The 23,320-nt window shown below is 35.0% G+C and overlaps 2 protein-coding genes across 3 annotated transcripts; both read right to left on the reverse strand.

Moving 5' to 3' along the window:
- Positions 1 to 1,045: 1,045 nt before the first annotated feature.
- On the reverse strand, positions 1,046 to 8,864 carry LOC111990298 (TSL-kinase interacting protein 1). Of its 2 annotated transcripts, none has more exons than XM_024022089.2 (14): positions 8,524 to 8,864; positions 7,039 to 7,273; positions 6,844 to 6,926; positions 6,714 to 6,761; positions 6,506 to 6,615; positions 6,089 to 6,173; positions 5,717 to 5,996; positions 5,068 to 5,202; positions 4,821 to 4,969; positions 4,469 to 4,707; positions 4,019 to 4,382; positions 2,195 to 2,614; positions 1,960 to 2,088; positions 1,046 to 1,679 (listed from the first exon to the last, which is right to left on the reverse strand). In XM_024022089.2, the coding sequence occupies exons 2-14, from the start codon at positions 7,163 to 7,165 to the stop codon at positions 1,452 to 1,454; spliced, it is 2,397 nt and encodes a 798-aa protein (XP_023877857.1). In that variant the 5' UTR covers positions 7,166 to 7,273; positions 8,524 to 8,864; the 3' UTR covers positions 1,046 to 1,451. The 2 variants fall into 2 exon arrangements, with proteins under 2 accessions (XP_023877857.1, XP_023877856.1); XM_024022088.2 differs by having other exon boundaries at positions 5,068 to 5,205.
- Positions 8,865 to 11,827: 2,963 nt separating this feature from the next.
- Positions 11,828 to 21,571, reverse strand: LOC111990295 (uncharacterized). The gene is given in 17 exon segments (XM_065767437.1): positions 11,828 to 12,864; positions 13,043 to 13,141; positions 14,767 to 14,825; positions 14,828 to 14,850; positions 15,317 to 15,364; positions 15,460 to 15,538; positions 15,640 to 15,715; positions 16,708 to 16,769; positions 16,772 to 16,840; positions 16,843 to 16,892; positions 16,894 to 16,955; positions 17,426 to 17,493; positions 19,354 to 19,639; positions 19,775 to 20,118; positions 20,290 to 20,602; positions 21,075 to 21,115; positions 21,211 to 21,571. Coding segments are annotated over 17 exon segments (2,070 nt in total). The 5' UTR covers positions 21,374 to 21,571; the 3' UTR covers positions 11,828 to 12,636.
- Between the last annotated feature and the right edge of the window lie 1,749 nt (positions 21,572 to 23,320).

A 23,320-nucleotide genomic window follows, 5' to 3' on the forward strand; every position in this document is an offset into this window, starting at 1 on the left:
CCCCCCAAAAGTCTTCCTTCATGATCAAGAAATGGCAGAGCAGAATCTTGATGGGACAAGTATCCCAAAATCCAACTGGGAGCCAGACAACTAGAGGATGAGAGAAAGTGGCTATAAAAGGAGAAGGAGGGCAATAGGGGAGGGTGTTTAGAAAAAATGAGAGAGCAAGTTAAAGATAGAACTAGAGAGAGCTAAGAGAGTTTTTCTTCCTAGTTTTGTTCTTTGAATCTTCCTTGTATACCTTGGGAACCTTGTTCCTCCATATATAAAAGATTGTTTAGGTCTATTTCTATCTTTTAATTTACTGCCCGATCTTGCCCTCATGGATCTTTTTCTTGTCTCTTAGAAATTAGATGTGTAGGTCAAGTACATTCATCATTGTTCTCTTTTTGGGTGTTTTTGGCCCCCACAATAATAATAATAATAATAATAATAAGTGTTTTATAAGTTCGTATACCACTCTTATCTACAATAACAACAATAATGTATTTTATTAGTTCATTTGCCATTAGTGCTATTATGGATTTCTCCCCATCAAATATTGTGGGCATAGGCATGACTTTGGCTATCTTTGAGTCTTTGACCTCGCTGGATGCTATAAACATTCATATCAGATGTGCTAAAATAGGACTAGGTCCAAAATTTACCCAGTGAACCCAAAAAATACCTTCACCAACTTATGTATCCATGAAGCAAAATAGGATTTAGCCACACTGATTATGCACATTTTTACAAGCCTCTATAACTTATTCAAAACAATTTTTTATTATTATTTTGCATTTCCCAAGGGTGAAGGAAAAAAAATGAATTGTGACTGTTGTGACTAAAGAGAATTAAAAAAAAAAATTGATATTTTAATAAATTGAAGTATAATAATAGATAATCTAATGTGATTGTGTTGAAAAGTAATTATGTAAAAAAAAAAAAGTAGGTTCTTATGCTAAAATATATAAGAATTTTTGCACAAGGTTCATGTGAAAACAAACCTCACCAAATTTTCATTCTAGATGATGTGAAAGCTAAATTATCAAGACAAAAAAAAAAATTTCTTGGGAGCGTGCTGCCACATCATTTTCTATGAAAATTCGTACAGATCATTAGCATGTATAGTAGTCTTTGAAAGCACATCAGGATGTTAGATCAGATGATTTTGTTCTTTTTGTCTATTGGGATTGTACAGTTTCTCACATCATCCATGAAATACAATTTACAGCCACATAACAAAAGATACAAGTTGGAATACAGGACTGCTTGCAGTTATTCCATATCTATTTGTGTACAACAGGGAGAGACTTTTGGATTGAGAAACTTCATGCACAAAACCAGAACTGCACTGGCCTGCACAAACCCTTTAACGTGAACTCTAAAGTCAGGCAAATGGGACATGATCATCCTTGCTAAATGCCAACAACAAAGCTCATGCTTTGTATGAATATCAACCTGAAATCTTCTCAAACCCCACTGCCAATTTTAAAATTTGGAAAGGAGGTTGCTTCTCGAGCTTCAACTGCTGATGCTGATTCTTTCTTGTCTAACCCAAAAAAAGAGCAATTTTGAAATGCATCCAGACTGCTGGCTATTAGACGGTTCAAACCACTAAGGCTATCACTTAGAATCAAATCTTCACTATGGTATTTTGAAGATGGTATATCCAAATCTAGCGGTCCTAGAGACTCTGGCTGCAATATGGAAACCGTGAAATCAAGTCAACAATCCATTAAAGCCTACCGAATGTGTAAATAGCAGTTCATATTTCTATGATACACAAATTTATGTCAGTAGTTCTTATTACATCATCTTGAAACAGGGTACATAGAAATGCATTAGTTTTGGCCAAATGGCCTTGCTTTTCAGGTGTAATTACGGTGGCTTTCAGAATATGAACAGCAAACTTTAAGGGGGTTCTTCAGCTTAAAATAACAGGAGAGAGGAAAAAAAAATGCTCTAAAGGAAACATACCCAATATATGTCTGCTAGTGTGTTGAAATCCTTTGCCGAATTGTCCAGGATATGTGGATCACACTGAGATTCATCCATACGGTCTCCTTGCACAGGGTTTTCAACAGGCTTCTCAACTTCAGGTAATTCCTGCAGGAAAATCTAAAGATATTACATCTGTTTCAATCTACAAGAGAATTTTCTTATTCCCAGGCAGTAAGCTAGCTTGATGATAGGAGGACCATGTAAACAATACCTCAACCAAACAGCCAGTAACCTCCAAGCTTGTTGGGGAAGTTTGTTTGCAGGAGCCTGGAGGAGCAACACTGGACAAAGTTGGATCGCCCTGCCGAAGAACAAGGTTCTTTTTAAATGAGAAGGCATCACAAGTTTCTTCAGCATCCCAGATGGAAGATGCATGGGATGGCATGGGTGGTTGATATCCCATCTTGTCCTGATGTTTAGATATGTGAGCAGCAATGGCAGCATCAAATGAATCACAACTGAATGGAATCTGCTGAAGGCATTGAGAGCTTTCGGCAACAGGTTGGTCAATGCAATTAGCATCAATATCATGAGAAACTCCTGAAAGTAGATCTCCAATGCTAATGTTCGTAAGGCTATCAGCCCACTCCCCAGCTGATATTGCAGTACTAGCACCTAATCTCAGGTCATCCTAAACATAGTAAAACAACCATCAAATTTTAGTCCCAAAATATTGGGGTCATCCTAAACGTAATACAGACCAAATTAGAAGATTAAAAAAAAAGACACCATGTACATGGATACTTGTCATAACAGCACTTTTAGACTTCAAAAATAGGTGCTGCCATTCAACTATCAACAAGACACTATTAGAATGACGGTAGAAAATCTTTATACAAGTAAGGCACCATCCGGTACCCATGGCAATTTTTATACTCATGAGGATAAGCATTTCAGTGGTCAACATTCTCTGAAGTCTGAATACGTCAAATTTCAAACACTACTGTCTGAATCCAGTTAATAGCAACACTATGTTATGTAAACTAGATAGAAGAGGAAGAGTCACTTAAGATGGTTTGACCATTTTCAGAGGAGAACAATTAATGCACAAGTGAGAAAGAGTGAGTTGATTCATGTTGAGGGAAAGAAAAAAAGGTAGAGGGAGACAAAAATTAACATTAATAGTAGTAAAAAAGAACATGTCAATTAAGGAAGTAACAGAGAGTGTGACTTTGGATAGAATAGAATGACAGAAAATATTACTTGTGGCTGACCTTGACTAATTTGTTGAGGATCCATAGCTAACCCCCAAAAAAATTGGGACTTAGGCTTTGGATTTTGTGTTGGGGGATGGGAGGGGAGGGGGATTAGAATGTTGAACAAGAATGCCACTTTCATGGGGTTATATTCCACAAAGCAGTAGCAAAACAATAACAATGATTGTTGAGACTTGTGAGTATATATTATCACATATAGAAAAGAAGTATCTTCTATCACTGGTCCTTTTTTAGTATATGCACATGAGGCCAATTCTTAAAATCTGTTATTGTGGCCCCTACAAGATTTATTTCTGTGCTTATCATTATCACCCATACTTTTGAAGATATTGAGAGACCTTTAGATCTTTTGAAGTCTCTGCTAGTTGGGACTTTGTTTGAGCGGTCTAGTATTTGGGGTTTTATGCAATGTATTTCCATTTCAACTTTCCTACAATTTGTTAGTATTTCTAATTGATTTGTTTGTAATTGTTTCAAGTATAGTGCGTTCATCATTGTGAACACGACATATTTTTTATTCAATAAAACTTCTATAACCTATAAATAAATAAATAAATAAATAAAAAGATAATTTCTAACCAGTGTTTTTCACACTCTCAAAATGTGAAGCAGGATTAAAATCATGAACACGCACAAGAAAGGTGGACCATATTTCTAACTTTTAAGATAAGGCTACATGAATATAATACTTAGTATATTATATAGGGTCGCAAGGCCCTCAGGGTGCCCAGGTTGGAAAACTGCAATCACACCAGTGAGCTGAAACAACAGTGATTAATGGAAGAAATATAAGCATGGGAAAGGGGAAGGAAAATCACCAAATCTTCTAATTGTCTCGTGACAGTCCCATCACCAGCCTCCTTTCTGTTCCATGATATATTTCCTGCAGGATCAGCAGATTCTGCAAGTTTACTGTTTGGACCCATGCAATTGTAATTATTCATTTCACTGGGCACATCGATCGAGGGAGGAAGATCATTTTTCTCGTTCAATGATGTTAGTTGATCCTCATAGAGATCCACAGACCGATCATTAGCTAATGGTGCAGAGATGGGTGCTGAACCTATGTTGTTCCCCTTTATATTGTCCTCATTCACATTTTGTTCACCCAGAAAGCTGCAGGATGCTGTAGGTGATTGCAACACTGCTGATGCAAGCTCGGCATTGGAAAACCAACCATACCTTCAAGGAGAATTTATGTCATTTATAATGCTCAATGATGTAATCTGAAAGAAACGCATTTAATTGGACAAGAAATAAGCAGGAACCTTAAACGGAAAACAGGAGGCCTTCCTAGAACTGCATATACATCTGCAGCACTAACAACTGAGTCCTGTGTCCACCTCTGATAACCCACCAGGTTTTCCCTTTGAACACCATAAGGGAAAAGCATTAGCTCTCCAGCTGCAATACTTGAATTTCCCCATTTGCGATTTAGATGTTCCAATACTGATGATATCTTCTTCCGGGTACTAAGAGTGAGCTCCAGGTGAGGATTATGCTTATCCTAAAAGATGAACAAATGAAAAGCAATAAATTTACTTTTATGTATTGAAAATAATCTGCCGCTAAAACCTCATACTACACTCATAAGATTTTTTTTTTCTTTTGAATGCTCACCATTTCCAAGGATCTCCGAGTGCCGTCATCAATTGGAAACAATTGGAGCTTGAGCTTCATAGAAGTAAGTATATTGTTCTCAACAAAATTTTGCGAAAAGGTAGGCAAAGGAGGCAGAACATTGCCAACATTATCAGAATCCTTTTGGCCTGAAAATTAGATTGGAAACAAATTATGCTGTCAAAACCTTCACATGCCTAGAATTTAAATCCTTTCTAGAATAAAGAAAGAACAATTTGGCACCCACCTGGAGCACCTGGGTCATGTTCAACCTCTTTATCGGTAGCTGCCCGCTCCAAATGTTCAGCAGCATCTGCAACCAAAGAAACCCCAGCAATTGCGGCTTTTTCCCATTTCTTATATGCAGCTGATGAGGCAACACCTGCTAATCATCCAGTAGTGACAAGACGAAGAGAAAGTTTATTGTTATAGCACTTTTTGAATGCCAAAATATGGGAATTTGCATTTTATTATTTACTGGAATATGTCAGAATACTACAAAGCAAGCTTTACTATGGGGGTGGAGCATCTGTACTAATACAGGAATTTACAATTTATCAGTGCAACAGCTCCTTAACCAAACCCCATCCACATCTTATTTACATGACAGTAACAACAATGACACGCTGTCACCTCTAGGCAGAAATTTCGCAGTACCATTATCAGAGAATAACATGATAATAACTTGCATTGAACAAAGTACCAATGCATACAATCAGATGGCCTGAAGGATGTCATATTCTAATTGAAAAGATCATCAAGCAGATAACTATCAAAATTGTAAAATAAAGAGATTATGCATTCTACCTTTTAATTTTTTTTTTCTACGAAAACATAGCAACAAATAATTATATTTCAAAAATTTGGTGCCCACCCGCGGGGGGGGAGGAGAGTACCTGGTTTCCGTCGTTGCCTTGCAGGTTTCATGTTAGTAGAGTCTCCTTTGTTGTTACTACGGTTAACACCTACATTAACATTGCGCTTAAATGAAGTTTTTCCAGATCCTAATTTTTGAATGTTTTGACTATCAACAAGAACCAGTTTAATTGTGCGAGCATCCTGTCCTGATCCTCTACTTTGGTTTGATACAGTGCTTGAAGCAGCAGGAGGAGAGTTTTCCCCCTGGGAAGGTCTCTTCTTTACATTCTTCCTCCTATCTTTCAAGAGTTGATGCTCCTTCATGGGAAAGATAATCAGGCAATTCAGAAATTATAAACTTTATTTATAGCAAAGCAATCCAGGATGGAAAATAGACAGTCTTGACTAACCAAGGCTTCTATAAATATCTTAAATCTTCGAGGCTTCAAGTGAAGCTTTGAGGCTTTGCAGCTGTACTTCTCCAGTAAGGACCACCTATTACACAAATCTCAGTTTCAGACAAAATTTTCAAGGAAAATAGAAAATAATATGTTTATTAAATAGAATACTGAATAAATAGCATTTTTACGAAACAAAACATTAAGAAGAGTAATCAAGCTCTAAGAGAGAGAGAGAGAGAGAGAGAGAGCAGATATATTCAACAACAAATTGAATTTGTAGGACCTAACATAATTGTGTCCCTAACATATATATTGGATACCCCGAATAGTAAAAGGAAACCCCATTCACTTAATGCAATAAAAGCTATCCAATGCAAATAATAGATGTATCCAAAGAAAAACAATCCCTTTAGGGTTTAGCATTACCATCGAAGCATTGCAGCATTAGTATCTTTAGAGTTCTTGGCATCCAGACACAATGCTGGACCGAGCAGCTTGTTCATACGTCTTACAAGTCGGTAGTAATAATGTCTAACCTGAAAGTTACATATGTATTATGTCAACAAGGGAACACATTCAAGACTTACAGAGCAACACATGAGAATAATCGGAAGAAAACTGTAAGGGCAAATACCTGATCTTTGTTTTTACTTTGGACGCGGCGAGTGATCTTCTCAAAATTCTGAAGTGAATTCATATCGTATTTAGTGAATATCATAAAGTGAAAAATTCAAATGCCAAAATACAAATGGACAAAAACATGCCTTGCCGACTTGTCGTAGTGCAGTGAAGAAACTTTCCTCCTCTTGACGTGTCCAAGCAGCCCATTGCCGTGTGGGTCTTTTTGCTGCATTAAGCAGTAATATAACAATCAAATGTGGGGCTTTCTACATCCCAAGGTAGCACATTCTCTAATTCACCTATAATAAGTAAGAGAATGTATTTAAATAATAACATACCAGGCTTCTTTGGCTGGACATAATTTGCAGTGGATGAGGTTACATCAAGATCCCCATTCTGAACTGATCTATTCTCTGGATGAAGGTGGGACTCAGAGGGCAAAGAGACCTGTAACTCTGTCTGCATGTTATAGACATTACAAGAAACTATATACTCATGTTCTTTGGATTCAAGCAACTCCAAGCAGTGATCCGTTTTGATCTCCAACGTGGTCCAAAGTCCAAAAGAAGCAACCTAGTAATAGCAAAAAAACAATTGCTTAGCATCCAAAATATATTGAATTTAAGCAGAAAGCAAGCTATCTTGAATTATTAGGAGCATCCATTGTAATCATACATAAAAATGTTCACATACAATGGAAGACATGTACTAAAAACTCAAAAGTGCCCCTCCTCTCCCACGCAATAAAATTGATGGGGGAAATATAAGCACTCTCATTATTAAGTGGGTGCAAGAAATTTCATGAACCTTTAAAATGCATAGATGTAACTTATAGCCATTAAGCTTGTGATCTGACTTTTACCCAAAAAAAGAAAAAGAAAAATTGTAATCTGACCAGTTAGCTACCTGTAATCAAATTCATATTCCTAGTACACAGAAATTGAAGAAAAACTCTAGTGCACAGCGAAAACTCAATTACCCATGGCATAATAAATCAACAACAACTAAAAACGTCTATTAATCACTCTGCGAGTAACAATACTTTCAGCAAGATAAATATAGTAAATGAAAATTGCCCCCAAATTGCCATCGGGAAGGTGCAGGCATTGTAATAGACCAACTTTCTAATCTTAAATTTCCGTTCCTAAGAACCAGCGTAAACAATTAACTCATTCTACCAAGTCTAATGCAGATATTCCATTCCTAGGGTATCGTCCAATGTGATTAAAACAGCCATTACAAGCATTCAGATGAATCAGCTATAAGTACATTGATTCAATCTCCAAAAATAATAAATTTAATTCACCACATAAACAATCACGACAATAACAACTTCGGGTTTTGTAATTATTCTTTCAAAAGAAACCTAATTGCTAAGCTACCCAAATTTTAAGCCAAGAAAACGTAACATAATAGCATTGCTTTCAGCCTAGAAAACCTAAAAAAAAAAAAAAAAAACGAAATTCAATCAAGTAACTTAGAATTAAACTCCGTTTGGTAGCGGAGAAAATGTAGGAAGTTTAAAACACATTAGAATTCAGAACCTTCAACAATTCGAAATACCCGATCCAAACAACAAAATTTTCAACTCGAACTGTGCATTGTACAACAACTTGATTAGTTGAGTTTAATCGTTTTAATCAAACACAACACAATAAAATTCAAAAAAAACAACCTAGTTTCATTATTTCTACCACTATTTTCTCAGCAACCAAACAAAGGCTAGGGTTTCAAATTACACAGTTTGACTTCAAAGACAAGCTTCCAAATTACGTGAAAATAAAATTTGAATCTGAGAAAAAAATCGAATTGAAAAAAAATACCTGAGAGAAAATTTCGAAGAATACAGAAAACCCTAGAACCGTACGCTGAAGCTTTGAGTATCGAACAAAAGCAATGGAAACCGGAGAGAATCTTCCGACAAACCTCTACAGTTAGAGAGAGGGAAAGAGAGAAAGAACGAATTTTACTTTGGAGAAAAGAAAAAGAAAAAAAAAAGAAATGCAATTAATTATTTTTCTTTTTTAAAAAAAAGGGGCTAGAGTTTTTATTTTTTAGTTAATTTTCTTCAAAGGATTAAAAAAGAAAAAAGTATATTTCAAAAGGGTTTTTGTTTTTGATTTTTCAAACTTTGTTTTTGGTGGCTATGAAGGGCAAAGGGAAAGAGGGTAATACTAACACACAATGACTTATTCTTTTTTGCCCTTTTTATATTGTGGCCTAATTGCTTTAAAAGTGGTAAGTGGTATATGAATCCTAGGCATTAAATTTTGTAATCTTTGAAGGTTTTTGTGCATTTATTATTCACAGTTTACTTGTAAATAAAGTATCTTAGAAGTTTATTGCAGAAATAACGATAATTAACGATAAAAGTGATAATTGAAAAGACAACAATAATCGTTAATGAAATCGTGATTGTGGCGATATAAAATAAAAATTGCAAACAATGATCGTGATCACATGATTGGGAAGATGACATTAATTGTTAATGAAATTGTGATTGTAGTAGTATAAAATAAAATTTGCAAACAATGATCTTGATCACATGAAAAGAAGAAAGAAAGCTAAATATTTTATTATAAAATAACATGGAAGTAATAAATATTACTCCTTACATTACCCACTATAACCTTACTTAAAACTAAAAGGCATTATGTACTCCCATTAAAAAAAAAAAAAAAAAAAAGGCATTATGTACTTTATTCGTAAAAAAAAAAAAAAAAATTATAGATGAGAACATACTATATTGGATCGATAAGCTATTCTAAGATATTATTCCTTATTGTGAGTGGTATGAATTTTAGATTTATATGAGAATTTTTCCATATTTTGTGATGAAAAAAAGTATTTTTCCCCCTTCTGCAAGCCTTAGAATAACACATATGATTTAACCTAAATTAAATTTGTTCCTAAATTGTTCGTGATAATTACAAATAAACTAATAAACACACATCTCCTATGTGAATTGATGTCGAAGTTCATTGATATTAAATTTAATAGTTGGTCAAGCGAAGGAGAGGAATCAAGACTTTGATTTGATTGGTAAGCAATTTATGACTTGTATTAAGATAAAAAATTGGAGTTAGGAATGAAGAGGGACACAGAGTCCAAGGGGACAAATTTTTCATGGGATTAAAGTATAATTAATTATTTGTATGACCGTAAATTAACCAAATTATTATCCTCTGTTGGTAAGCAATTTATGACTTGTATTAAGATAAAAATTTGGAGTTAGGAATGAAGAGGGACACAGAGTCCAAGGGGACAAATTTTTCTTGGGATTAAAGTATAATTAATTATTAGTATGACCGTAAATTAACCAAATTCTTATCCTCTATTGGTAAGCAATTTATGACTTGTATTAAGATAAAAATTTGGAGTTAGGAATGAAGAGTTACACAGAGTCTAAGGGGACAAATTTTTCATGGGATTAAAGTATAATTAATTATTTGTATGACCGTAAATTAACCAAATTATTATCCTCTCTTGAAAACAACTTGTTTATATGTTACTTTATTTAGCAAAGGAGCCAAGTTTAAGGCCAAGTTTATGCTCGGTTATTAAACAAGTCGAGCTTAAATGTAATAATGTATTGGGAAATAAGCTTATAAGACTCAATTTAAGTGTGAGTGTAATGCTCAAGAAACAGAAGATAAAAAATGCTTAAAAAAATAAAAATTAAGTGGGGGTTGATAATAACTTATTTAGCTTTCTGTTAAATTATTTTTTGTTATAAGTGTTCAAAAGTACAATTGTATTTAAAAAAAGTGAGAACAAGTGAGGTTTTAAAAAGTTATATATAAAATCTAAAAACTAAACAAAAAAACTGATGTCAAACACACACTAAATATATAGAATATTATATTTTTATATATATACATGCATATAACATAATTATATAAACATGAGATTGAAATTATTGTTTGTACATTAGGGGTGGCAATGTAATAATTTTGACAATTCTGTCTAATTTGCAAAAGCTAAAATGAAGAACTATCAAATCATTGTGAGGGCACAGCCTGTGCAACCTATTAATCTAGGTTTGTATGGACTTTGAAGTGGAAGTGGGAGCCGAATCCCATAGGTTGCTCTAGTCAGGTACATCTATTAATCTATTAATTAACCTTAAAAAAAAAAAAAAAAAAGAGATTAAACAAAGAACAAAAATGCTCATATTGGACATTTTCCCTTTTCAAAGCACTTCAATATGGAGTATATTAGTAGAAATTAAGCACTTCTTTTATTAGATATATGAGCCAGAGAAGGATAAAGATAAAGCACTTCTTATATTAGAAATTTAACTCCAAAGGCATTATTCTTTCAAAAAAGAGAGAGAAAAAAACAGAAAGAAAAAAGAAAAGTAGAATAAAAAGAAGGATAAAGCAATACCAAAGGAATCCCTACATGCTAGTTACAACTACAGAAAAGTCAAGCTCAGAAGAACAATTTCAACTATGTACAAATTAAAATTGAAAATGAAAAACCTCAATAAGAGAAGCCTGAATTTTGAGAACATTAATGGCTATTTTTTTTTAAACATAAAACTGTGTTTTTTTTTATGGAACTATACTTTTTGTTAAGTGGAAGAGTACACGGAATTAATTCGAGAATACAAAAAAAAATTTTAGTATCAATGCATTGAAATAAATAGTGGCCATCACAAGAAGCTTCAACAATAAAAATCTAATAAATATTTTAAATGTAGCTGTTGAAGTGCCCTTTTCAATTGTTATGGAGCAAATAGCATACGAATATTTTAGCATACCTCTGTGTCTTTGAAGGGTATAGTGCTACCAATTATTTTATTTTCAGTTGTTTAATCTCAACAAGTCCTTGATGAATATAAATAGAAGGCTAAAAGTAAAATATAATTTTTTAAAAAAATTATTTTATAAATATGATAAGATTTGACTCTATGACATTGTCGTCTCGTGATAATAGTTCTTTACCATCAATGTTCATATAATCTCAATAGATTAAACACCTTATTATTTGAGATCTTCATAGCATAGATCCCAAAAGGAGAGTTGAACCAAAGGGTGCTCCATCATACTCTAAACTAGCATAGGACAGGAACCCATCCATTTTTCCTTTTGATTGAAAGGATCATACATAAAAAACCAAAGCAAAAAAGAAATCTTTAATTTTCATTTGGATGACAAAGGAGAAATGGATGCACGTATAGCAGTATCCAGAAAGTCTAAGCAGTTGCAAATTCAGATATAACACCGGCGTAATGAAAAATTGATCCTACAACTTCCAAACAAACTCAGGAGGTAGAAACAAACATACATTTGGAAAACATTATCAAAATTTAAAGAAGAAAAAATAAATTTAAGGAAACAGCAAGTTTTTGTAGAAGGAATGAAGCCCTTCCCTACTGCTTTCTTTTTACATGTAGACATCATTGACAACTGCTGACAACCATTGGTAACTGCCCCTGTCCTTTTTCATCCCTACAAGTATGGACAGTTACCCAACATCTTCCGCCAAAGTTCATTTTCTAAGTTGCTCCAATCTATGAAGTAACAATTATACTGAAAAAGAGTCACTGTTTCCTGCACCAGTTTACTTCAGGCTATCCACCATAAATAAATTCCATGGTAAATCACCCGGTGTAATGCAACCCACACAACTAGAAGCTCAACTGCCCCAGTCCTTTGTTGAAATAATCGAAATTCTGGGTGGATGGCAATAAGTTGCTGGTCGAACAACAGGCATAATTCTACCCAATTATGAATTGATAAATGTACTCAGATGCAGCATCTTACTACTAGATAACAGTTTCAAAATGATGTCGTTTGGAGAAAATTTTCCTTTAGGAAAGGATAGAGCCTTTATGCAGTGGCATTTGCTCACTTTCGCATGCTTTTGAGAGGCATGAGACATCCCAATTAGCTCTCCTGTTATATAATACAGCCATCTTTCCAGCAACTTCATTCAACACTGGTTGATTTAGAAAGCATTAATCTGTACATAGGGGCCCCACGATCTATAACATGTTGTTCCCAATCTGACCTAACTCCAAATGGGTTCTCCTCAAGCCACCCTCTATTAATTTCAGCATCTTGATCTTGTGCAACAGAAAGTTTACCCTTGCCATATTTTAAAAATTGTTCTCTCATTCTCACAGCTACTGCTTCTATGTCAGATTGCAGAAAGACCTAATAAATACAAGAAAAAAGATGGTCAAATAATCTATCTAGCTTTTGGACTTACAAACTGATCACGGCCTTTACTGATTGTCTGATCTTAAGCAAACCACAGCACAGTATGACAATGTGTAACTTTAGGAAAAAAAAAAAAAAATTACAGCATTAGGCTACATGGAAGCACTGGTACCTTTCCATCAGATGTAAGAAGATCTGCTACTGCTTCAACTAATGCCCTTTGCAGCATTCTCCATCTATATTCTGGTTTGTTAAAATCAGGATTGGGACACTACATGGAGAAAAAAAAAATCTTACTTAAATTACAAATGCATTTAAATTTAGCAGTTGATGCTAAAGAAGGAATGAAATTACAAGAAAAAACAAGCCACTGTCATCAAATTTGCAACTCAATTGTACAATACTGGCCTACTTTCAGTTTCATTTTCAAGGAGAAAGATTAAAGTGAATTGAAAATCTCATAAAAGACCCTCCCCTACCCCCTCTCCTTTGCAAAAAGCTCACATGCACCTTTTCTCATAAGAAAAAATGGTATATCATGGTGAGGTTCCATGTCATATAAAAAAATGGTATACATTTTTTTCCCAATAGTGAGAAGCTACCCAATTGGCTTATGATAAGAAATCTGAAAATGAATATATACCTCATTGGCTCATTCTGACAAGAAAAAATAAGAATTGGTTTAAAAAAATTCTTCTCAATTTCTGGCATAGGCAGAGTAATTGGGGGAAGGATTCAGTGGGAGACGGAATATCAAAGGTGCAGTTCTCAGTCCCACCCAACTGTGATCTGAACTGGACAATAAGGAAAATGGCATCTGAACAATTCTAACCCCATGTTTCTACAAACTGCAGAAAGGAAAAGGAAGAGTCCTTTCCTTCCCTTCTAAAATCCTGATGCCAAAACAGTTAAGGAAGAGAGCAAAAACTACATGCACCAGATAATTAGCTCCCAGACAATTACAATTCAAAGTAACATTAGGGAGAAAGAAGTCAACATGTCCGGTCAAGATAAGTGAAAACCCATGATAAGCTACTACTACCACACCTAATAAATGGTGGTCATGGTGAGGAATGACAAAACAGGCAGTGGACACCGTTTTATAGACCTGGAGACGGCAAAGGGCAGTAGCAACTACATTAGAGGCAGCAGTTGTGGCAGGATAGCAGTGAAGTGTAGTTTTTGTTAGCATGGTGGCATTATAGCTCACAATTTGATGGTGATGGCAGTGTTGGTGGTGTTTGCCGTAGAAGTAGTTGTTTAGAAGAGGCAACAATGCTGTTAGCAGTGGCATACTCCTGATGGTCCTGGTGGTGGAAAAAGTTCCCAGAACAGTGGTTGTGAGATGGCATTTGGGTGGAAAGGGTGTTTGGTTGTGGATTGATGATGCCTTGGAGGGGCCAAGGTGACTATAGTGGAGGTAGCAGTGATAATGAGAGGAACTATGGTGCTGGTAGCAGGCTACATAAATATTGGTGCAGCATTGACAGCGGCAGGTTTTTTTCTAGGTTTTTTTTTTTGGGGGGGGGGGGGGGTGGTGTTCAGTGGCAAGGGTGGTGTGGTGACCCAGTGGGGGAGGTGCCATCTAACAGCCATTAGGCAGGATCTGTGGGAGCAGGTTAGGGGCATTAGTGGAGGTGGAATTGGATTCTCTACTCTTTAGGTCCAAATTTCTCACTTTAATGAATTGCATAAGTCATAATGTAAAACATGTAATATCAAATCCAATACAAAATGTTAAAGATTATTCTTCAAGAAGTCAGCTTGACTAACTGATGGTTGATTTTTCTGAGAAATCATAGTCAACAACATCAGATCCATTATGCGTAAAAGGACATAATCTAAACATCCATTATGCATAAAATCATTCTCTACACTTTAGTTTGTAATTCTAACCTGTATTGAAACAAGAACCAACTTTCCAGGGTAACTAGACACTATGGAACGAAATGTTGAGTTGCATTTGTCGCAATGAAGTACCTAACACAGAAAAACCAAGAAGACAGCTAAGATGATGAATAAAAACTTGTAGTCCATAGATTTGACACAGACAATCATAAATATTTTAAACCAGATATGAAAAATTAAAATCAATAAAACCCAAAATATGCTTGCTGCCAAATTTTTCATCTTCAACCTATAATATTTGGGACAAGAACAGTTTTCAATGAAAAAAACTCTTCCTATAACAACTCATAATCAATCAACTACATAATCTACTTTTCTAAATGTAGAAGACACCAATGGTGTCATTATCCCATCAAACTTGAAACAAAACTTAACTTTGGAAGATACAGATAACGAAAGCCTAAGTTTCGCACAAAACACAAAAAATGCTGGTAGAATCAATATGCAAAACTTAACCCAATGTTCAGTTAGACTGAAAATTAATTTTTGTCACAGGTGCCATAAATGTAGTGCAGCACTACAAGTCAACAACCCTTACCCATTCTTAATGGTAGATTGTTGAACAGAATCTAGACAACGCCTTACAGCTGAAAAAAATTGTAAAAAATAATTATCAACATGATGAGTCTATGATTTAAGCAACAAGGGAAAAAAAAAAAAAAAAAAAAAAAAAAAGCAAAAACCTTTTCATTAATCTCTAAACCAAGAAAATTCAAATCCTTCCTCTTTCTAGCCATCCCCAGAATAAAAAGTCCATTACCTGTCATTCATAATCCAAACGTCAGGAAAAACCAGTAATTGCAGACTCTGTTGCTTTTAAAAAAATAAAAAAATAAAGTTTAGGAGCTTCAGAAGAAGTACCACTTCCAATATCAACTACCAAAGGTTGCATTGGATCACAATAAGTAGCGTTCCAATTGATCTCAAATGGGTATGCCTGCACAAAGCAACTACATTAAGAAATTTGAACAGTAATCTATTATTATATGATGGAGTGCTGAACTTGTAGCCCTTTGCTCGTTTAGTACAACTTATTTTCCAGTTTTTGAAAATGAGGTTGTTTGGAAAAGTGTACCTAGGCAAAAGTGAAGTTTAAATAGTTGTGCTTTGTAAAAGTGCATTACCAAACTTGCACTCCCCTTAAGGAGAATAGATGAGTCAGATCTCTTAGCTATCTTGTTTTCAACTGGATATTGCATATTCATAATCATGTTTGGCCCTTGACATGAAAAGTAATGCCTTTATCCTCAGAATGAAGCAAGAATCCCAGCAGTTGTGATTCATATGATTCCAGAAAGGCACATGGAGTATGGGAATAGGTCAAAGAGATTGAACCTTTAGGCATGGACATATTAAAACTTAATGTTAACATGATCTTTATCTGCTAAAGTCAATTTTGTTGGCACAAAACAATAAAGAGTTGTAAAATCCCTTTGGGACTGTTTAGACATACTAGGTAATATGATTTAATCAATCCATTGTTTTACATAGCTTAGGTATGCGTTCAATAACTTCCCACCAGCAAGGAGTAACGTTCCAGATTTTACAATACAAGTATTGACATGACCTAACAATATTAACCAACAATAAATGTTGTTTGATGAATTTTTTTTCACGCATCAAATGGCAAACATCATTCAATTACCTCCAAAATTGAGGATAAGGTTGCCTACTAATCACCTCTTCTACCCTGTAGAAGTGAGAACCTTGTGTAGTGGATATGACCTTTCTAAGAATTTGATGGTAAGTCCCATCAAATGGTAAATCCAACCATGAGGGGTAAAATGACACATGCAGAAGTGACAATCATTGATTTTTTTTTTTTTCCATTCTATAATCCTGGTTCAAAAAAAGCCCTTTATTTTATTTTTTTTTATTTTTTTTTTTTTTGTAGCAGCAGAACTGATAAAAAAAAATTAATGGAGCTACCCTATCTAAGGCCGTCACCCCTGGAAGCTTTCTTCCTTTGAGAAATTCCCATACAACTGAGCATTCTCAAGCATATTAAATTCAGAAATGGAACTTGATTCCTGCATTATCACTTTGCATGCCATATTCCCACAACGGTTAAATCACAGTTGCTTTGACTTAGAAGATCAACATTTGAGCCAATTTGATGCTCCATTTGTATGTTGATTTGAGTTGCTGAATTTCACTGGACCAATCCATATAACTTTCTGTAACACAATAAAGAGTAAAGATGTCAGGTAGGTCTGAACATAATGAAAGCAGCAAAAACAGCAAATTATTCCCAAGAACATAAATTCATCATCAAATAAAATAAGAATTTACTTAAGAATGCACTTTGCTGCATATTATCCATTAAAAAAAAGATTAAATATTTATGAGTTCTTTAAAAAAAAAAAAAAAAAACAAACAGCAATAATAGGCTACACAATGGAAGGTAGCCTTCTCCTTCCCAAAACCTTCCCTACCACAGATGAACCCAAGACCTTACCCTTTTAAATCATATCAAGCTTGTGAAATTTTGATATCTCTCTCGAGGACTAAGTTCAGCATGCTATATATAGAAAGAGATTAAAGTATAACCATGTGTTTTAAAAATTCATAATAGCCATTTGCGGTGACAATGGATGTAATTCTCACAAATGAAAATTTGGACTCATTTGGTTCTATTCTATTTTACCTTGCATTCTGTAAGCAAGGAGTTTATCTCGCCCAATGACATAGGCCCAAGATCCACAGGTACCCAACCTAAAACAAAAGGAATTTTGGATAAATAATTAAAAAGTAAAAAATTATTATCATTTTGTGGAATGTTAATTACAAAATTGGAACCACCAAAAAACTATGATGTTAAAACCCACCCGATCTACCAATTGATATTCTTTCATTCTTTGCCAGTTTGCAATTTCACACATTGAAAAAACATGGTACTTGGTGAACCTAGGAAAATAAAGATGGTAGTTATCTAGCATTCTTTAGTCATTGATACAAAATAGCACCAAGTGCCACACAGGCTGTGGTAACAAAATATTGGACTTTTAGCTGGCATATAATGAATTCTAGATCCTCACTTGCATCTTCAGATCACTTCTTATATGATGGGTGGTGCACAACTTGAAATTAACTCATTTATTATTAACAGGAGAGAGAGTTATCCTTTTGAAGGGTTATGGGACCACAAGTATTTTGACCAAAACCAGGTAGAAACTAGTCAAGAAATAGATCAGCACATTTTTGGTAATACTTAAGATAGCCCTGATAGGTTATGACACCATGAAACTTGAATGATTGCACCAATGAGAAAGGTATGGATAATGAAATGAATCTCTAAAAAGAAGAGAGGGGAACTGGGAAGGAGAACTATGTATTGTTAACAGGTTTCAGGTTATACAACCAATTTTAACTTCTTCAGTGACTACATTGCAAGAGGAATCCACTAATTAATTAGTCAGCATTCATGAGAATTACATGACCCAACACACCAAATGTTTATTAAGTGAGAGATATACATATAAACTGTTGTTTAACCCACACCCTAACTTCAAATCAACCACCCTTTGCATTTAAAAAAAACTATCAAATAGCAATACCAATATAGAAGCCGTTTTTATTTTGATTGGTAAGGTACACATGAACAAAATGGGGTTTGAACACACAACATCACCCTTCACCTTGCTCTTATAAGGGGAGAAGGGCCATTTGAGCTAGAGTTTATTGGGAAAAATATAGCTGCAAATGGATTGTTATCAATAATCAAGGGCTTATATTAAACTGCCTCTAATACTCATTGGGTTAATAGATAAGAAGATTGAAAATCTGCATAATCTAGTCAAATAGACGAAGTAGACAGGGACATCTAAACTACAATTTTCCTAATTGTTACAACTATGATTATATAAATATATAGAAAACCAAGAAAAATCAACATTAAATGATATATCTTTCCTATATGTTGATTTTGTGGAGAATACCACAAGGAACTTGCAAGTGTACAATGAAACCCCAAAGGGCTGGTCTAGTGGTTCTTTGGCCTCATGTGATCCATGAGGTCCTGGTTCAATTTCCTAACCAACACCTTAGGCCAACCCAAGGATTCTTCCCGGTAATCACCCAAGTGCTACTAGAAATGCTCTCTAAAAGCCCTACACACCCACATAGCCCATCAGCAAAAAATAGTGAACAACAAAATTCTTCTCATGTACTATGTCCTCACAGCCAAAATCCTAAAAAGCAGTGAAAAATAATGGGAGTTAAGACAATAAAGAAACTAGATAGTTCAGGTATGTCAATCAACTCCTACCTTCTAAACCAAATAGATAAGTTCTGGTCTTAGACAATCCCCACCCCCTGGAACCTTTCTATTATTAAAAAGACTATCTTTTTGAAATAGATAGCCTTTTAATAATTGAAAGAGCGTGCGCGCACGTGTGTGTGTGCAGGTGGGGGGGGGGGGTTGTTTCCTAACCATCACATTCTTTTACAGCACTTTTATGCAAAAGTGCTTGATCAAATTGACTTGTGATGAGGGTTACTAATTCATAAAAAGTCCAATCATTAAAAAGTAAATGCAAAGTTTAATGTTCCAGGGTGAATTAAAAGCAATCTCACCATCCAAAATGCTATGAGCAGGAAACAACTCCAATTTCCCTGGAAGACAATCATTCTTGCACCAAAAATCTTTTGGATAGAGGATTTGAATATCTCTATTCTGTGCAAACCGGACTATATCTAAAGCTTCTCTGAGTGCCCCGTTTTCCACAAAATTTAAAGGAACGGATACTCCCAATGCATGCATTATTTGAAATGACATCCGTCCAACAAAGACCAACCCATCACATCTAGAAGCCAAAAAATGCAAGGCAGCTGCTTTGTCAAAGAAATTACCCCCTCCAATCTGCATTGCATACATACCAAGTCTAATACAGAAATTAATACAGAAAACATCTAAGGCTTCTAGAATTACACAGAAAATTTTAGCTATTAAGCAAAAAAAAAAAAAAACTTGTAAGCAGCAGCAGTAGAGACATACAACAGCAACATAAGGATTTCTGCTGGTTTCTGCAACCTTCTTTAGTTGACATAAGCTCTCCTCAAAGTAAAAACCAGCTACACAGGAATGACAAAAGCGAGTAACACCAATGGTTGATGCAAGGATTTTATGAGACTGGGAAAAAGAGTCATTAACAAAAATATCAACTCCTGATGATAACATTTGAGCAAACTTTGAACAATTGGCAACTTCCTCTTTAAATTCAGAAAGATTCTCAAGAAGAAAGATATCTGCTTTCTCAAGGCCTTCCATCTTTGGTGGTATGTTACAAGAAATGCAGCTTACTGGAACAACTTTGCATTGAAGGATTGATGACAAGAAATCTGAAATATAGACCTTCAAGCATTAATTCCAAAGCAGCTTCCTTAAATTAATGAAGGATGTAGAAATTTCAATTTTGAGTTAAGGCAGTAAACATCTATTATTAATGAACCAGAATTGAAGGGTCCTAAATGTAAAACTAAATCAGAGGCAGGATCTGATTTAGATATTACCTGCAACAGACTCTGCAAGAACAAGTTTTGGGTTACTTGTTACGCTCCAGTCACTCGCTAGAATTACTTTGGCCCCAGCTTCATATAAATACTTAATGGTGAAAAGCGCATTGGAGACTGGTCGGGTCTGCTGGTCCATTTCTTCCCGAAGCAAAATGGTAGAATCAAATCTGACCATGACGACTTTTGAAGCAAGCCTCTCCTTGGGCAAGTTTCTAAGAGTTTGTATGTGCGGGATAGCATCCAATTCTCCTCCATTACAAAGATAAGCCGAAGGAAAAAACCCGGTTTTCACAGTAATGCCACAGCTAACCTACAACAATAATTTCCAGAGACCTCAAATGATGTAGTGGAAGCCAATACAACTACAATAAGTGGAGGACACATTTCTTAATCTTCTTCCACTAAAAATTCCCAATATGAAATTTTGTATATTTGAGAATAACACACACTATCAATTAGTGAACAGCAATCTCTTGGNGGGGGGGGGGGGGTGTTCTTTTTGTATGCTTCTGTTGTACTCTAGTTTCAAAAAGGTCATTATTTTACAAAAGAAAAATGGGATAAACAAACAAAAATCAGATGGACAAACTGCCCAGAAAATAATAGATAAGCTTCTTTTCCATTCCAATGTTACATAGCATGGAAGTAATTATTCTCACAAATAGGCACTAGGCAACTAACTATATATAGTGAGAATAAGAATTAAACAGTTTACAATTGCTACCACACATGGGACTAACTTTGAATAAGCACAAAAACGAAGTGGGACATTATTATAGTACCTTACATTTGAAAAAGCTTTCAACACGACCAACTACCTCACCTGTCAAAATTAAGCTCCACAGTCTCAGCAAATTAACATGAAAAAAAAGAAGATGACAAAAACATAAATGTTGAGTTGTTTTTAAGTTGTATAACCTGGGAAATACAATTGAAGACCATGGTGATGGTGTTTCTGAAGAGCACAGTTTCCTACATATGACCACGGTTTTTGCTGAAACAACGTTGTGGGTCTATCTTTGTAGAAACTGAATTTGTTTAAGAAGAAAGTTGGTTGTACTAGATTAAGAAGCTGACCCATTAAACTGAAACTGTAACTGTAAGTGGCATTGATTAAACAAAATAAGAAATACCACAGAAGAATAGTAAGAATCTCAAAGAATACAACTGGGTATCCAAAACTTTCATTTTTATCTTCTTATTTCTTGTTCTTAAGCGCAGGGGATGACGTAGCGTTTGGGTTTCACCGAAAGATGTCGAAACGTTGCGTTTTTGCTAAATAAGAACCGGTTTGTAAATTGACGAAACAAATGAAATGTGTGCCTTTTTCTTTTATTGTTTCAGTTTATCCCACCTGAACCCGAAAAAAAGTATTAAAAAGTATTTGCGTTTCATTTGTATGTCTCATAGACTGATGTGATTTGTTCGCTGGGTGACTTAAGTGTCTCTCTACATATACCTGAAATATGGTACGTAGGAATTATACTCTATGAATAGGGGGATAGACTTGTGAAAATTTGGCTAACACAAATTTGAGAAATTGTTTTAATGGATTAGTATAGGCCATGAATCAAACATTTTTGTTTTTTCTTTTTTTTAATGAAAAAAAATATTTTTTCTCTTGCAGTATGTTTGACTTTTGTAAGGACTTCTCTTATGGCAGATTTGTGGAAATGTTAAATAAAAATGAAATTAGCTCGACCATCTCTCGGTAAGGAATAAGAATAGTCAATCTTAATTCTCAAAATTTGTAATACTCATTGAAACCCCAAAAATGCTAGACAACAAAAGGATGAGAAAGCAAAAATAATGCCTTTGTGTTTTTAATGATTTGTATAACTAGTAAAGTTTTTTTTGTGGTTGAATAAAAGATCTGTGATTCAATTTCTGCCTGCACCAAAAACCGATCAGTGTCTTAGTCTGATAATAAAGAATTATCATAAAAAACGAACACCATGAGTTAAAGCTCTCTAAAAAAAACATAATGAAGAATTTAAGAGAGAGAGAGAGAGAGAGAGAGAGAGAGAGAGAGAGGACACTATTATGCTATCATGAAAGCAAAACATTTTTGGTAATAAGGAATACAAGTATCTATCCTACATGCTCATTCATCGCCTAATTGGTAGGGAGCTTATCAGCATGTCTTGTTTGACGCCATCCTTTGCTTGTTAGACATGGCACTCGTCTAACTTGGTACTCGTTCGACATGGCTTCATCATCCAACATGTGCACCAGTTGAATGATTGAATCATCACCTTACCATATGAGTTGTCTGTCTTAAGTTGCTCGTCTGTCACCTACAGGGACGGACAAGTAAGGACATAGCTCCTTGAACAAACATTTTACTCTACATCTATACACATGTGAAAACTACTACACATCGCACTAGAAGATCCTCCTACAATTCCGTACCCATCAAGTATGGGACATTGAACTCGATGATCTTGGTGCCACTAACCGACTCTCTTCATTATGTTGGTGCCTACATTCCAATGAATGTAGTCACTCTCTCTCTAAAGGCCTGTTTGGATTAAGAGAGAAAGGAGAGAGAGTGAAGGGAAGCAGAATAAAATTGGCTAAAAATAGGCTAATTTTGGGCCATTTCTACTCTACTTCCATTTCCTCCCCCTTAGTCCAAACAGATCATAAGTTTCTTCATTCCACTCTTAAATCTTTCTTTCTCTCATTCTCACTTTCTTAAGGACCCTAGCACTCAAATATTTTTATTTAATATATATTAAAAATATTTTGTGAAATTACTATTTATAAAAAATATTGTGGAGGAACGACTACTTGATGGGTACACCCCACTTGTGAGCTTATGCTTTTAAGCTACGGGTGGGAGGCGTCTCTCCCTGATGTGGGATTGAGCAAATCCGTGCGGGTGGCATTGGCCACCTCGGCCCATTCCCAAAGCGGACAATACCTTATAAGGGAGAGATTCGTTCATTCACAAATATATATTGATGAAGAGGCAAAAATGTCTAACTCCTAAGTCGTCCACACGACTCGTCCAAACAATGGGGAA

The sequence above is a fragment of the Quercus suber genome, unplaced genomic scaffold, assembly GCF_002906115.3.
Source record: "Quercus suber isolate HL8 unplaced genomic scaffold, Cork oak 2.0 scaffold_806, whole genome shotgun sequence".
NCBI lineage: Eukaryota > Viridiplantae > Streptophyta > Magnoliopsida > Fagales > Fagaceae > Quercus > Quercus suber.

Excerpts from the sequence above, each read along its gene's own strand:
- LOC111990298 (XM_024022088.2), bottom strand. The coding sequence starts at position 7,165 with ATGCAGACAGAGTTACAGGTCTCTTTGCCCTCTGAGTCCCACCTTCAT. Across the intron at positions 6,762-6,843 it reads CACTACGACAAGTCGGCAAG|AATTTTGAGAAGATCACTCG; the intron begins GCATGTTTTTGT and ends AATTCACTTCAG. Across the intron at positions 4,708-4,820 it reads CTCGGAGATCCTTGGAAATG|GATAAGCATAATCCTCACCT; the intron begins GTGAGCATTCAA and ends TTCATCTTTTAG.